We start from the raw sequence: 17,102 nt of genomic DNA on the forward strand, positions 1-17,102 counted from the left end.
AAAACAATGCTATATACTGTAAAACTAAAAAAATAAATTGCATTTGTTTTGCTAGAAGCCGAAACATCTCAAAATGTAACACAATTTTCTCAATCAAAAAATTGAGATTAGAAGTTAGTTAAATAATTCCTCTGAATGTCCCTCGATTCATTATTGAGATGATTATCAATCTAAAAGTTACTAGCTTCTTCTTGGAGGTAGCCATGAATCTATAGTCTATCATAATGTTAATGTGTTTGATACAACAGTACAGTTGTAACTATGAATGATGTGAAAATCCCCTAAATATAACAGTCAACTAATCAGTGTGTCGGATTGTCAAGCTACTTGACATCTCTAAGACAGTTAAATGATGTGTCTCTTGTCTTCTGATCCATATACAGTAGACCTTAAAGGCCTATTTCACCGGTGGGAATATGAAGGTGTATTGAATTCTGAGATCCTATGTAGTAAAAATGTGCAAAAAAAAAATTGAAATTGGTTCATCCTAGCCTGAGAAAAGGCAGAAAGAGTGTTTTATGGTCTCACTGTCTAACCCTACATTTCTCTTTCTGTGATGTCACAGATGCCTGGCTGCTTTCCAGCACCCCAGCACATATAAACATGTTGTTGTTTTTTGATAGTCTGGTAGATCATTCTTTAAGCCTATTCTCAGTAATCCGTTCACATGAGTGGAAATAGAGTTGCTGTTACATGCGCCTGTTTATGTAACAACAACATGCACGAATGGTAAGAGAGGGCCCAGTTGTTCTGAGGGGGCAGGATTTCTCCTTTCCTTTTCTTCACTGAATTTATGTTACCATTCTACAGTTATAGACTACATAAATGATGTTTTTTTTGTTCTGCGTTATATTTAAACTTCTGAATTGAAGGTTATATAAGTGGGCTAATCTGGACAAGGCAGGCTGCATTATTATAGCCCCATAGACCTGCTGTGATTGAAAATGTCAGGGCCAGAGGATGCTGAGGTGCTGTCATGGGTGAAGAAGACCAAGTTTTCCAAAGCCAGTTAGTCACACATACTCCCCCAAACATAAATACAAAAAAAATAAGAAAAAAAAAAGCTCCAAGGATTGTTTGACTATCCCAAAACAACATCCATGGGTGCCAATAGCACCACCACTCCCTCATGGGACAAAAAAAACATGGTAATGTAAAACCAGATATCATTACACAACATGTGTGCATGGTCAGTACAATCACAATGATTTTAAAGTGATTCAGAATTTAATCTTGAACAAAGATTTGCTGTGTATGGGTTTTTGAAAAGGGTGAAATCACATGTTAAAAGGTGGAGTCAGTTATTCTGGCATGCTGCTAGCTAGGGTGGGACCCCCTTTTTCATACCCTTTTTATACATGCCCATTTACAGAGGCTAGGCTTTGTATTGGCACATCATCAGCTACTACACCCGTGACATAGTGTGAAAAGGTCACTCACAGGCCAATAGCTAAGCCCCTTGGCCCTGCACAGCTTACAGCTTTTATGCCCTCCACAACCCTGGTCACATTTAGAACATACCACTGCATGATGTCTCCGGCTGCGCATGTATCTATTTTTTTTTTTTTTTAATGACCCCAGGGTGTTGTAAGCGTATCTGTGTAAACGTGTTGTGTTTACTGAGCACTCGAGCATCAGCGCGAGTGTCTGAGTTGCGTAGTGTTGCGTGTATGTATTCCACACTAAAGTTGAATAAAGCTGTAGACATCCTGCTTTCATGCTGTAATGTGCATCGCGGTTCGCAATAATCCCCCTTAGTTTGGTAAAAAGCCCTCTCTTACAAAGAACACAGCAGCAGGTGCACAATGCTACTGGAAATGAGGTGATTGATGTTTAAGGAATAGTTCAACATTTTTATGAAAAGCTAAACATTCAAAATGTTGACATATCCCTTTAATATGTGTATTTCCTTTGGTTTCATAGTTAAATCTCATCATGAACCTGGAATCATTTAAAAATGACAGTGCACTGTGGTTTAAAAAAAGGCTGAGATTTGAAGCTAAATGAACATTAAAATGCAAGAAAACTAATGTCTAATCTTGATGTATTTCATGCCCCTGTAAAGCACTTTACTTTCCCTTGTGTCTGAATTGTGCTATATAAATAAACTTGCCTTGCCCCCCTCATGTATTGTTCCTTGAGCTAATCACTGATTTTGAACACATGTCGTTTCTATGTCATTGTGTTGGAATGTTAGCAATGTGAACTATTGCTCCTCTGTGGATTTATAGACGGAAGATTATTTTCATAAATGTGCACAGTATGACGGAAACAATTAAAGTAATCAGATAGAAAGCTGTAAAGACATTCACTCTTCTTCTTACTATTAAGACTGGTTTTTCTTGTAAAAAATAAAAATAGTGAATTAATTTACATTTTTCGAGAAGTAAATGGTTGACAGACGTAGCCAACAGGAAAGCGGCTCACGCCTTCTTTAGCTGCTGCATTAAACAGTATTTTAGTTTCCTTGGTGGCATATCACATCTCACTGCAGTTTTATGCAGTGATTTTTACTTTATAGATGCAGACAGCTCAATCTAATTTGCCTTCTTTCTGTCCTCCTAACTTAGTGAGCAGGACATTATTAAGAATAACATTTTCTCTGTACATCAATTTGTAATGTGACTGTGGTTCATTATTTTTCTCACAATCAGAAAACTCAACATTTTATGATGCGACTCATTCCACTGACTAGGTGAGAGTGAACTTTGAGGGGAATCCCCAGACGCCAATAGCGATTTCTATGTGATAAGCCAACACTGACTTAGTCTATCTATTGTTGTGACTCAAGGCAAGAAGGAGAGTCAACAGTGGTCTGACTGGAACCACTGTTTCGGTCTAAATGGGGTCATTTGTCAGCTTTGTCACATGAGGATTTCCACAATGGTATACATATCACCAATAGAACTGTTCACTCTTCATATCCATATAAGGCAAATCTTGAAATGCATGGAACATTTTCTGGGAGCACCCGTGTAAAGAATTCCCTCATTCTGACTGGATCTTATTCCCTTTTTTAGCCACAAAATCCCTATTGCTACTAAATGGTGTATAGTAACAAAATGTTGCTTTTGTCCTTGTCTGAGTCACTGTCCATGCGAGTCATGATCCAAGTGTCAGGTTTTGTTCGATGCTGATGGGCTACTCCCTCTTTTCCTGTTGGGTCTTTGTCTCTTACGCCTCCCTTTCCCTTTTTTCTCCTTTATCTATGCCTCCTTACACTTGCCCTTTGCCTCATTTTTTCAGTTGCATCTCTCTCTCTCTCTCTCTGTCTGCTATCATTTGCTACACTTGTTCCATGCGGTGATTGCATCCGACGTGAGTTACATAATGGGTTAACAGCCCTCTGTGCTCTGAGGGGAAATTGTGGCATTCTTGAATATTTCCTTACTTGCTTAAGCGTCCTTGTTTAGTTTTTTTCCCCCTGTACCCTCTGTTATTAATGTATCTATTTACCATTCCTTGGCTGTGTGCCTCTCCTGACAGTTTTGAAGCGCTCTGTGTAATGTCAGGAACACCTCCCTATCAGCGGCTCAACACTGCAAGCAAGTCTTTTTGATGTGCAGTTCACACAGTTTCATCCTCAAGTCTTTTGAAATCTGGGTCAGCTCTATTATTTATTAATTGCCGTTTCACAACTCCCTAGGTCTTCCCACTGCTGCTCAGCGACGCACAGGCTCCTACAACGCACAATCTCCTTCTCACACTTCTGATGTCGTGCGTCTAATAATATCCTTTGTGGCTCTGAAATAGGCAGCAGGGATTAATCAGAAAGCCTAGGATTTCGAGAACAAAACTGCTCACTCTGTATGTGTGTGTGTGTGTGTGTGTTTATACAGTTTAAAACATCATTTGTCAAATTGTTCCCGTAACTGTGAAACTCCTGAAGACACAAATAGTGATTTCCCAAAATGCTGGCACATCACTGACACTTAAGTATTAATCTGTGACACAACCCGCCCAGCCTAGTCAAGTACCTATTATTTTGAATTTGATTGTTGATCATATTACGGTACTATACTCCGAATCTTCAGTATCAAATACTGTATTTGAAAGTAATCTCACTGACCTTTGCCATATCCTCAGCCCCACCCATAGGCAATGGTGTCCGGTGGGATGAAGGCCGCATCAGAGATTCTGGTCCCATCTCCAAACGAGGCCGTTTGATCTCCGCGTACTCCATCTCCGATTGGCCGCTGTGCTCTGGCAGGTACATGTGCTCATAGCGGATATGTTGCTCTTGACCTCTGCAATACAAAAAAAACACAAAAGAAGATAAGAGGAAAAGTACAGAAAGTACGGTAAACTAATACGCTTTGGGATAAAATGTTCAGTTACGGTAGTGTCTAATTTAGGAAGTTTTTTTTGCCACACTACAGTTGTGGATGACTCTATATCCTTCGGTCCAACACTATGGTCTCCACTGAATTGCGATGGCATTTCGAACAGACATGCAAGAAAGACAAAAGATGAATCCTCTTGACCTGGATGACTTTTCAACTTAAATACATTATTTAGCACACGTCTAGAACTATTGACCAAATTCACATACTGTCCTTTAGAACAATGCTCAAACAAAATGGATTGTAGCAGGGAAAGGTGAGTTAATATGTTTTGTTAACATACTAACTGTAGGTATGGTAACATATTAAAGTTAGCATGGGAGTAGTATATTTGAATTCGGTGTATTGGAAGTGCAGAGCAGGGCTAAGGTTCATCTGAGGGAGAGGCAAATGAAGTAGAACCTAAACTGCTCTCATCAAGTAAAGCCAAATCTGATAATAAAGCAGGGAGTGGTCCCAAACCAGATGTGTGAAGTTCAATAATTTTATTGTCATGAACTTTCGCCTGAATACTACTAGATCAATATACAGTAAGAAAACAAACTTGACCAAACATACTCAAGTAAAAGCTGGCGCAAACTCAATGAGACAAAATCAATCAAATCAATGGACAAAATATATAATAATTAAATGATAATGCATCACTTCAAAATGGTACTACTATCCCAGGTTAATATTCTGAGGACATCAGTAATGTTGAGACAATATTGATCTGCTGTGCGAGAGACAAGGTTTGGCGCTGGTTTGGTTTAAACAAGAAGAGGTCCTAATCAAATCCCATTTACACAGGCTTCATTTAACCAAACAAAGACACGTAAGCACAAAAGCCCAAATGACAGTTACAGCAGTAGATCAGGCTGACCTAAATCTTTGCTGTTGTCAATTGCCAGATGGCTTGATTTGGTTTACCCAGGATGATCATAAAGTAATCACTGAAGACTAATTTCTTAGTTTTGGTGGGAACAGGGGGGTTGGAACATGCAATGATTCACTCAGTAGTGGAAAATAGGGGAAGCAGGACAATTCGTAACAGTGAGTCACTGTAACACGACCGTCTAATGGTTTAAAATATAGTAGCATATGGTTGTGAGGCTCGTATGGGGTTTTGCGGGCATTGCTACGCAGTCAGTGGTCACATCATACACCAAAGCCAAGTGCTTCTTTTAGAACTGCAGTAGGGAGCTGCAGCTCTCCCTATACTGTACCCCCAAAACTAGATCAGATCGGAATGGGCTGGAATGTTAACAATTACACCAACAGCCACCGGAGCAGGGGGAAGAACCTTATGTAATATGATCTAGTCATGATCTGCTGTATGTGTGGTACCATTACAAGCCACACTAGTATGCACATGCTCGTCACATTCATTAAAGATTTGAATTGGATTAATGGATCTAGATTGGAGGGGGTTTGGGGGGGGGGGGGGGGGGGTTGGGTGTCTGAGGACATTTTATTAGCCTACTTGTAAATGGCTCTCTCTGTTCCTTCTGAGGTTTTCTCAAGTCTGCCCTGGAGGCAAATGCCAGAATGTCAGTGACTTTGCTGCCAGTGTCAAAATGGAAGTGGCTTCTGAAGAGAAGAGGGAAAACACAACCATAATTGCTGGTCCGGGCCCACAATGGCCTAGTGTGTGGTTGCTCTGTGTGCCAAAGAGCATGGAGCCTGTCTCTGCCTAGCAGGGTGCTGGCCGGGCGGAGTTAACATTCGAGAGCATCCTCAGATTAGAGCGGAGGTTCATACGTCATGTCACTTATGTAATACGCAGGGGCCAAATCTGCATGTGTTAAGAAGGTGATGTGGGGCGCCAAGGGAAGAAATGGATTGTGGATGTTTATTTGTGCGATTCTCTAAAAAAGGACCTTGGCAAAAATAGGGGGGGCTAAAATGAATACCCAGATGGTGTGCGACTACTCATTCAGTAGCACACTTCTTCATCTCCACAGAGCGTTGGCACTTACATAATCACATCATATCCCTCCCCCCTCACTCCCCTCTTTCTTTCTCCCTGTCCCTCTTGTGAGCGTGCACAATAATCTGATCCCTTGGGAGGATTTCTCGGGTGGACAAGAGAAAGAGAGGTGTGTGTGTATGTGTGTGTGTGTGTGTGTGTGTGTGTGTGTGTGTGTGTGTGTGTGTGTGTGTGTGTGTGTGCAGGAAGGAGTTGGACCGTGGCAACACAACAGCTCCATTACTTTGGTACAGTTTTTGTGGTCCTCATCACGACAAGAACACAAGAAGAGAGATCCTGTGTGCTGATAGCAACCTGTTATTGTGAGAGCACTACGCTGTTTGTGCGGCTGCCAGTCTCTTGGTTGCTCCCCAGAGGAGCGGCTCCACAGCTGTACACAACGGCACACACAGACAGAGAGAGAGAGAGAGAGAGAGCAAGAGAGAGAGAGAGAGAGAGAGAAAGAGAGAGAGAGAGAAACCAGGCTAGACTGCACCACAGCTGGCATGAATGAAACTGACAAAGCGCACAGAAAGAGGAGGGACAAAGGGTTTTGACTCCAAAAATAAAATAAAAAGCTCAATCCCACAACTAGAGACAGGGATATTTACGACTGCTAGATGCTGGAGGACGCTGGAATAAACACAAAGAAAAATCAATCCGTCTTATAAAGTTATGGAGAGTGGAAGGTTACGTGAAAGTAAGGGGTGGGAAAAACAATCGATTCTTAGCTGAGCACAAATGGCTTTTGAGTGATTCAGCACTGGCACTCTAAATTCTTGAAGAGAACTAAAAGGGTTTCCTCTTAGAAGAATAAGTGCATGTTAAAAACACACTGAACGCTTAGCTGTCAGAAAAGGGTTATTAAAATCACATGAATCACATAATAATGAAGTATAGGGCACACACACATTTACAACCATGTGTGCAACTATTTGAAGAGACGGCAAAGTAAATATTCACAAATCCAGTCGCTCAGGTCTCAACAGAAGCTTTGGAATACAACTTTGATACCCATTGATTACATTCAATCAGAGTTAATGACAACTGTCACAACTATTGTACAAACTCATGTTACATTATTTCACCAGAATTTATATATACTTTCTGTTCTGGCCAGGAAGGAAACCACGTTCAATGGTTTCACTCAGTGCGTTTACATGCAGACTCATAACTAAACGAATAAGACCTCAACAGGACTTTTAAACTGCATGTAAACACCTTTATCCGATCTACTTCGGACACAAATCGGCACAATAACGGACAAGAGAAGTCGGATAAGAACACCAAGATAATTTGTTCATTGTCGGCTTTCTCTCTGCATGTATACAGGGATCGGATATCGCATATCGGACTTCTCGTTCTGTGCTTGTGTGCCTGCGCGTGATAGGCTACACCATGGGTTATTGACGGAAGAGAACCGGACGTGGCTCTAAAACCACTTGTTGAAAGCATGGTTGAAAGGGCTACAGCGCCACCTAGCATAGTGGAGACAGCCATGCATCGGACATTTATCCGATTTCTGAAAGGCCATGTATACTCAGACAAGTGACACGGTCCGTTCGAGTGTCTTGTTCGATATATGTGATAATCCAATCTAGTTGTGCCATGTAACCGCACTGACTGTCTTGTTTTCTGCTTGGTACAAAATGTAATCTCTCTTTTTCTCCAAGAAGCCTGTGTGATCTCAAGGCAGATGGGCAGAGGCGGAGTGACTGAGTTATTGCCTCGAGAAAAGAGGAGGATGGAACAAACAACTACTGCGGTAGAACATTGGCTCACCAATGATTATACTTTGGTGGTTTTCTGACCTGTAATTAGGGGTCAATTTGGAGCTTTAACTAAACAGCACATCTGCACCTTGTCCGCAGTCCAAGACAGTAACAGAGGAGATGAAGGATACATTGATATATCACCGTGAGGGAGAGATAATGCCATCCTTAAAGGAGAGCACAGTTGATAGTGCTTATATTCTGTCAGAATGTTAACAACCCTGAGCTTGCTAGAAATGGAGCGATGGTGTGCAGAATGACAGACTTATGAAAAGACACACAGCTGAAAGGACAATGGATTGATAGATTGCCATGGCCAGAATCAATCACACTGTTCAAACTCTGAATGGGAATGTAGAATAAGGCCTTCAGAGTGAATTCTAAGCCCTCATCATATTCAGATGAAAGATTCCCAACCCACAGACGCCTGCCAGCAACACTAGCGGTTTATTTTACAGTCTACACAAATAGTGGGCTAACTGCTAGTCTTCCCTTTTGCTGTTTTTCTTTTGTCTAATCAACTGAAAGACAACCTCACTGCCCCAATATAGAAGTTGCACATGGCATGTCTCTTGTAGAAAAAGGGCGTCATGTGTACTGCGAGTGACTGCCAAAGCACCAGTGTTTGAATGAAGGGTGTCAGCAAATCAGGAGCTGGTGGGTACAAGTTGAACACTGTGCTGTTTATTTCTGTATCAACCTATGATGACGCAGCGTTGCCTCACCGTGGGCTAGCTAGGCTATGCTAACCGTTGAGCACACAGCTCTGTGCTTTACATTAAAGACTATAATCCCATCTGATTGATACTCGCAGACGCCGTCACAACACGCAATGGCCACACACTGCTACAGAGTCATTCTACCATCTGTTGTCTGCTGTTATAACACCATTCCGCTTCAGAGGCTGAAAGATACCGCCCCCACTCCAAACAAACAACATACTGTACACATGACAAATATCTGACAGATGGTTTCTAGTAAAATCAACCTCTTGAAGATCAAATAGTGTACTTCTTTGAAGAAAAATCTGATATGGGAATCAAATGAGGAGAAAATATATTCATGTGAGTTATCCTCATATCCTCTGTGCATCATGCAAAATGCATTGAATGCATTTAAATTATTCACGAGTGCTCATGAAAACTCACCCTCAAAAAAGGCATGACTATATAAATAATATAGAACTTTAGCAGGTACAAGACCCGAGTCTCCAGGGGGAAAGTACTATACATACAATGCTTTGCCTGACTTACTGTTAGTCTATTGAAGATGGCAAAACTCTGCAGGCTCCATTGCCCCACAGAGCCGTTTAACACAACATTACAGCAGAACGGCTTGCGGATGCCAATTACATAAGGATTAAGCTGGGGGAGGGTTAACGGGTAGTAGAATAATACCGCATAAAAATGCAGCCTGCATGACGCTTCGAATGAGCATGCTTTGCTTTGTCCCTCCGTCGTCAAGACTCAACAAGGACAAATATATTAAAGCGGTACTATTACCATTCTCATGTGAATGTTATATCATTCTTACACTGAATACCACAATAAACACCTACCATCTGAAAAAATGGATGACACTAAAACATTGTGTTATCAATCCCCCACAGAGGCGGGCCGCGGGCGTTGAATAAGATTAATGTTTAGCAATTATACAAGGCCAGAATACTTTCAAATTGTTATTTTGTAAACAGGTTTTCCTCTACACACCCTGATGCTGTATTTTTACTGTAAACAATACTGCAGAAATTATACAACAACTGATGCACCCAGTACAGTAGATCATTTAAAAATCACAATAGCACAAGGAATTGTAAACAGGCTGCCATATTTTGCTCAAAAGATCAACATATGCGTTAAGGACACCTACCTTTCATTCCCAGGCTGGAACTCTGAGAGCAAGGAAGGCCGGCGGCGATGGGGCTGGTTCAGGTGGGAGCTGTAGTCCCTGGCATGGTGAGAGTGGTAGTCCACCAGGCCCACCTCCTGGAACACAAACAACAACAACAACTCATCAGCATGAAACAAATTATCCTTAATTTAGCCCTTCTCCTAGACAATAATGCAAAAATAACACCCAAAATAACAATACCAATCTTTGAACGTTCCCATTCCCTGCCTTGTTTCTGCTGTTATATCCAATCCTTTTCTCTCCAGCCCTCATTTCGCCCTCTTCTTCCATTTGTTTTCTCATACAAGTGGGACAACCTATGCAGCTTCTGTAAACTTGCACCTCTGCCAATAAGGGATTGTGGGACACACAGCCCGTCTACCCTCATCTCCTCCTGAATGTGATGATGAGAGGGAGGGATAGGATTAACTACAGGTGCAGTTGTGGTGATCCCAGGGGGGGTAAGCCTTAGATTCTCCCATCATTCAAGAGCACACAAAAAAGCCAGCTGGAGGTCACTGAATGAACTTATACCTCAGCCGGAGGTCTCTTCTTTGAAGCACAGACGGCTTTGTCCCCGAATCACAGTGGAACATAATCTTGATAATTAGGAGATGTGGTTGGAAATAATGGGGAAGGTGACAACACATGCAGTGACAACATGAACTTTGAACTCCAACCTCTAATGAGGAACGGGTTCTGTGTGCACAACACTGTACCCTGGGAATGCTTCCGTTGAAAAAACACCAGAGTGGGCCTCTGGGGTCAGGCTCTTGCCAGCAGTTCAGAGTAATGCCCCGTTTAATAAATATCCATTCTACGCTAGAAATGTAACAAATGTTCGATATAAATAAATAAACCACTGGGAGAGGGGGGTCGCTAATGCACCTTATCAACTGGAAGCAGGACAAAGCCATCATCAATAAGAAGAAATGTCAACCATCAGACAACAAACAGAGCAGTGTGCACTGCAAACTGTGCCAAAGGCAAGTGCCAGCTAAGATGGGCAAGATGACAAAGCGGTTTCATCATCTGAAACAATATCAGCTATTAGAACAGGCAGAAACGGGGCCACCCTTAGCTCAGTTGGTAGGGCGTCCCCCCCCCCCCCCCGGGCCGGGCCCAGCAGCAGACCCGGGTTCGATTCCCGCCCGCTGTCGTTCTCTGCATGTCATTCCCCTCTCTGACCCATTTCACCTCTGTCTCTCTGCACTATCAATAAAGCATAAAAATGCACAAAAACAGAACAGGCAGAAAGGAAGAACTTTAATTCCCAAACCGGTTCATAATGGACCCTTGACAAGCACCGGGCCCGGTAAAGTGACGAACCAGAATAAATCAATTAGAGTTGTCTAAGTGAGTCATGCTTGTGTATTTGTTATTTATACCTTTACTCCTAGTGGGGCCTCTTGGACCAGATCAATATTGTAAATAAGAAACTGTTCTTAATGTTTTATCTGGAAAAATAAAGGTTAAATAAAAAAATAAAAAATAAAATAAAATGTTGGACCCTATTGCAGCTAAGCCAGGCTTGTTGCTAGGCCTTTACATTTACAAATCTGCGACGCTTTAAAGCTGGAAAAAGGTTGCAACCTGCATTCTTAAAAGGTGCAGTCAGCGATTCTGGAGAAAGCTTGTGGTCAAAATCACTTTGTCAAAATCAATTAATATTTCCTTACGATCCACTACCTGTCTGTGCCGTGTATGAACTGAAAAGAAATCTGGTGTTAAATCACAGCCAGTTAACTGGTATGTAAACAAATGATATGTAAACAAAGGGGCCCACTGTAGCTAGCAACATGCACATTAACAGAGCCTAGGCTGTGTAACACTGGATTGTATGGGTAGTGGATTGTGAGGAGATATGCACTGATTTCGACAACAAGCTTTCTCCAGAATCGCTGACCCCACCTTAAGTTGAAACCACAATATACCGTTTAGTTTCTTCAACTGTCACTCAGGAGCAAACATCTGCATTCACAATAGAGAGGACTACCAATATGACATTTCAACTGATATGAACATTTTTCTGTCATAACACATAGCTCTGGTTGAGGTCCTAACGGTGGTGCCATTTCCCACATCGTATGTCAGGCCCCTTACCGTGTGTGCCCGTTGCAGCTGCAGCGGTAGAGAGGCAGGGTTTGGTAGGTGCCGAGTGTCCAAAGTCCTACGGCCCTGGGGCACGGACTGGGAATGAGAGGACATGCTGGCACAGCCGCTACCTCTACAGGCAGGAAGTGGGTGTGGCTCCGCAGCAGATGCCGTGCATTATCGGCTGGTCTTCTTAGCAAGCCACCTGTAGAGAAAAGGGAAACATGAGCCATGAGAAAATGTTGTGGAGTTGAAGAACATCAGTGTAAGTGCCATGGACACCTTCGAAAGAGCAATGCAGAAAACTTGCAGGAGCATGCGCATAAACTGTTGTTCTGAAACTATTTGAATTTTGATGCCACGCATCTCCACAGTGCCTAGAGATGAAAGCGTGTGTCTGTCTACTCCGGATGTCAGAATGTCATCACCTCCCTAACACACAGCTGCTCCCCCTTCCATTGCCTCTACTAAAGGCGTGAGAGTGCACCTGCTCTACAGAACCCCTCGCTGAATGGCCCACTGTCCTCAAACTGAGGTCTCACAGACCACACACCAGCCAAGCCAAGCAGCTAGACCAGAAATACTCTGAGTTAAATGGATCATTAGAGGCAACATACATCTCTCAATAGCATAGAGATGATGCATTTGAGAGTCAGAATGGTCTCATCTGCAAGGTCAGGTGTGTGTCATATATTGACCAAGAGAATGATGAAATCAAATGACACACACAACCATTTAACCCCACTGTAAGTGAAGAGATGTGTATTCTGCATTGAGTGAAAATTAAATTGCAAATACGGCCATAATCCTTACAAAGACCATGCAGATGACACACATACCAAAAATAAGTGTATTGAGTAAGGGTGGGCGTGAGTGATACGACTCCTCAAATAGCTTTGTTTCAAATGAAGGCGATTGGTAAACAAGTAGTGCACTCAAGGTTTTCTCTTCATGTGTACGTTTATTTTTAAATGTAACATAACACCATCTCTAACATCTGTCCACTGGCAGTCCCACATGTTGTTCCGATTCAATAGCCCCCTGACAGTAAGCATCTCACACAACAGAAGCGCTCTTTTATCATTGCTGCTGACACCGGCTCATGTCAGGGTAACCACGGCAACCTGGCCTGAAGCGAAATAATTGCAATTAAAAAAAAAGGTTTCCCTCTGCCGGCTAAATCTAAGCCCAGCAAAGTAGTTTGTGTAGGAGGAAACGGATGCGTTCTAAAAATAGATATAGATAAACAAGTAATTGATTGGTCCTCGAGGAATCAATGTGATCCCTTGGTCTTGGAATTCACTACTCCTGCCCATCCCTAGTATTGAGACAATGCTGATGAGAAACATGGTGGACCTTTGAAAATACCTTCAAACCCTCAGTGGGGAATGGATTTAAAGAATGTGTAGTTTTACAAAAAAATTTAATGGGAAGTCAACATTGAGGTTTGTTACTGCACTGCTGCTTTCACACCCTGTGATAGAAGTAGTCACTACAGTCCTCATGACATGTGTCCCTGACTCCTGCCAACAAAGTAATTAGGACTCCTGCCATTTCTAAGGGCCTCTGACTAATGACACCACTCTCTCATTGCTCATGTTTCAACACTGTCCAAGGCACTCAACAAGAAGCACAGTTGCAGATATACGCTCTCAAAATTGCACTGATCGAAATCTTGACAAGATAGCAAAGTGTCCTAGGTGTATCTTCTTGACAAGATAGCAAAGTGCCTTTGCCCTAGGTGTACCGCAATTATGTTCACTAAATGGGAAAGCTTACACCACTAAGAGAAATCTCACAATTAAACTAATCAAAGGGCCAGTAAATATTACCTCACAGGCCGGATTAAGTAATAGCCTCAGCAACCAGTAGTAAACAAACACTATGAACCTGAGATCAGAAATCCCCACAAGGTGTGCTAGTGTGCCAGTCTCCATTGTCTGACTCAAGGGAACCCATGCTTCTTTCTCGACTGTCACAAACACAAAGTGTCACTTGATGTCAGTTATGCTAAGGCTCTGTCAGAAACAGCTGAACATCTCTCTGGCTTAAAAAGGAACAGAAGAGCTCTACACAGACCTAGAGAAGCCATGAGATAGGAAAACACTGTTGAAATTCTCACACCAACTAGAGACTTTTGTGTCAAGTAGTCTAAACTATGGCTTTAAATATTTCCTAGGAACTGGTGCACACTCTTCTTCTGAAATAGGCCTGTTCTTTAGAAGAGCACATAAAGGGAAGTGCTTAAAAGGTCAGCAATTCTAGAGAATCCACATTGTCAAAATAAATGTATTGTCAAAATCCACTACTATCCACTACTTGTGTGCTGCTGAAAAAAAAATTCAATTTAAGTCATAGCCAATACCCAACCCTTATGTAAACAAAGGGTATGTTTCAAAAAGTGACCAGTGACCACCGTAGCTAGCATCACTCCTGTTTACAGAGTCTAGGCAGTGTATTGCTGTGTATACTGGACTTTGCATGCATTATGGTAGCGGATCGTAAACAAGATTTTCACTGATTTTGACAAATAAAGTAATATGGCAACAAGCATTCTCCAGAATTGTTGACTCCACTTTTGAGTCCTTGAGTAGACATCACTGCTAGTGAAATACTACATGAAGAAAACTCATGATATTGACGTAACAAAACAATTAGGGCTGGGTATTGTCAAGAATCTCACGATTTGATTCTGATTCATTAAGTCAAGATTCGATTCGATATTGATTGAAATGCTTCGATATCGATTAAGTATCAAGTAGAAATACACAAGAAAGAGTAAAATAATTAAAATTTAATTTAAATAATTATCTATTTAATCTTATGCCTTGTGAACAAACAGCCATGGTATAACTCTCTCCTCTTGGAAATTGTAACATAACATCAGCACAATTGACAGTGCTGTATTAAATGTAATGTATTTAAATCATGTATAGTATTTCTTTCTTTCTCACATGACATCTTTGAACAATAATAACACATAAGAACCAGGTGGCTTCATTTCTGGTAACAAATAAAACATTAGCACAATACCAGTATAAGGTGTACAAAAGTGAAAAAAAAGTGCTGTATTGGAATTCAGCTCTCATACAAAAACGTAAACAGACACAAAGCCAGTGCAGGTCAAATGGGTTTGCTGCTCTCTGCCCTTTTGTCGCCACTTTTAACAACTCACACTTGTGTGGTGTGCATGCGCAGTGGCGCAGGAAACACTAATATTAAATACTAGTTAAAAAATAAATAAAAAATAAATAAATAAACTTTTTTTTTTTTTTTATTATTAAATGAATCGATTATTAACTTTTATGAATCAATTCGGAATCGTTCGAGAGAGAATCGCAATGCATCGGAGAATCGATATTTTTACCCACCCCTAAAAACAAGTATGCACAACAAGGCGGCCAGGAAAAGAGGCCATCGAAACAAAAAAGAGGGTGAGATAAGCCATTCTCCTTGGAAGCCTCTCTTTGATGACTGTCCAGCCCAGAGAGATTCCCCTGAGGGGGACGAAAACAAGTCTGAGAGCAGTCACAAGATCTGCAGTGGACAAAAAACCTGAATCAAGATGAGAGGGCCAAAACAATGAGAGAGCTTTGACATAAACTGGGAAGCGAACGGGGCCTTCCAGACGAGAGGCTAAACACATGCACTGGCACTGCTCCAGACACCCACAGGCAAGCTGATGGCCTGCTGCCAAAACTGTGAATGAACTCAGTCACCTCACTCACTCACTCTAGCATGCTTTCGTCTTCTGCACAGAGTGGAGTGGGCCTCAGCCTTCAGCGGTGTGAGCCAATATTTCATCCTCGCCCCCACCCTCTCTCTCCATTTTAGGAATGGCTGTGGAAATACTAGCACAGAGCACACAGACGCCTTCCAGCCTGCCAAAGAGAGCAGGAGGTGGACTTCAAACAACAGTCTAATTCTACTCATAAACACTTAATCAAATCTCTGTCTAGTCTGACTTGGTAGCTTGACAGACAACCTCAGAAAAAGAGTACAGGGGATTCAACAACTTGTAACTTACAAAAAAAAAAAGACTTCAAATCATGGCTTTGACCCTGAAGGAACCAAGGGTGTGATCTGCCCATCCCTGCAACAGCATTGATGTACTGTAAATTATTGGCTCATTGAAATATTATGCCAGTATTTTTAATAAGAAAAAAACACATTGGTTATTGAGCTGTCAGCAAGGACTTCTGCAATTATTATGACAGCAAAAATAGACATTGGCTCCAATCAAAGGCAAGGAGCCGTTGTGAAAATACATATTTGTGAACTGTAACGGGCACTGGGCTCTGTCTGGGAGTGGGAACAACATCAGAAGTCTATAAAGCAGTGCCCTAGAGAGCTGAGCTCAAGGGAGGGGGGCTGCTAGGACTCCCAGCCTAGGAATGTGGCACCCTGTCAGGTCTCATAAGGATTTATCTCCCTGGAGCCTCATTACCAAAGGGCCCTGGACAAGGAGCCTCTCGCTCGCTTACTCACAGTCAACATCATACTGAACTGATCACAAACACTTTATGCTTTCTGAAAGATTTTCAAATGAACCTTATATTAACGTACGCCAAGGTTCCGTTCATGTAAGCCTTAAGGAGATCAATACAAAAAGTGACACTACTGGGAAACTAACATACTGTATAATGTTGAAAAACCCCTTAACATGAGAACAAAGCTCTCACAGATCATCCACTGAAGCTTCAGTATGGTGCAGAACATGGTAGGGGTAGACGGTATTGTCGCCGCCACCGGTGTAACGTCAGGCAATATGGATTATGCAATACCCTTAAGAACACCCACAAGTTTTGGTTTTAGCATGCTTATGGAGTTTTACTACACAACACACAATGAACACCCGCAAGGCTGAATCTTAAACTGGACGGGCTGACTGTAGACTAAAGAGACGTGCTTGCCCCACACTGCAGCAGCTGAGCATCTTTTTTTATCTGTCAGGGTTCATTTCTGACACTCTCATGGTGTTAATTCTATCGGTAACAGAGCTGTCAGTGTTCGCACACGTGTAGAACTCCGACTTTTCCACAAGGCCTCCCGACC

The 17,102-nt window shown here is 42.0% G+C and overlaps 1 protein-coding gene across 7 annotated transcripts in view; it reads right to left on the reverse strand.

Moving 5' to 3' along the window:
- ncor2 (nuclear receptor corepressor 2) overlaps window positions 1-17,102 on the reverse strand; it is a 93,440-nt gene that overhangs the window by 58,450 nt on the left and 17,888 nt on the right. For all 7 annotated transcript variants that reach the window (XM_080043209.1, XM_080043213.1, XM_080043210.1 and 4 more), the window contains exons 2-4: window positions 12,057-12,252; window positions 9,933-10,048; window positions 4,070-4,247 (exon numbers count right to left, since the gene is read on the reverse strand). In XM_080043209.1, coding sequence (XP_079899335.1) covers window positions 4,070-4,247; window positions 9,933-10,048; window positions 12,057-12,161 — 399 coding nt within the window. In that variant the 5' untranslated portion in view covers window positions 12,162-12,252. The remainder of the gene's footprint in view (window positions 1-4,069; window positions 4,248-9,932; window positions 10,049-12,056; window positions 12,253-17,102) is intronic.

The sequence above is a fragment of the Ammodytes marinus genome (genome assembly GCF_949987685.1).
Source record: "Ammodytes marinus genome assembly, chromosome: 2".
NCBI classification, from domain to species: domain Eukaryota; kingdom Metazoa; phylum Chordata; class Actinopteri; order Uranoscopiformes; family Ammodytidae; genus Ammodytes; species Ammodytes marinus.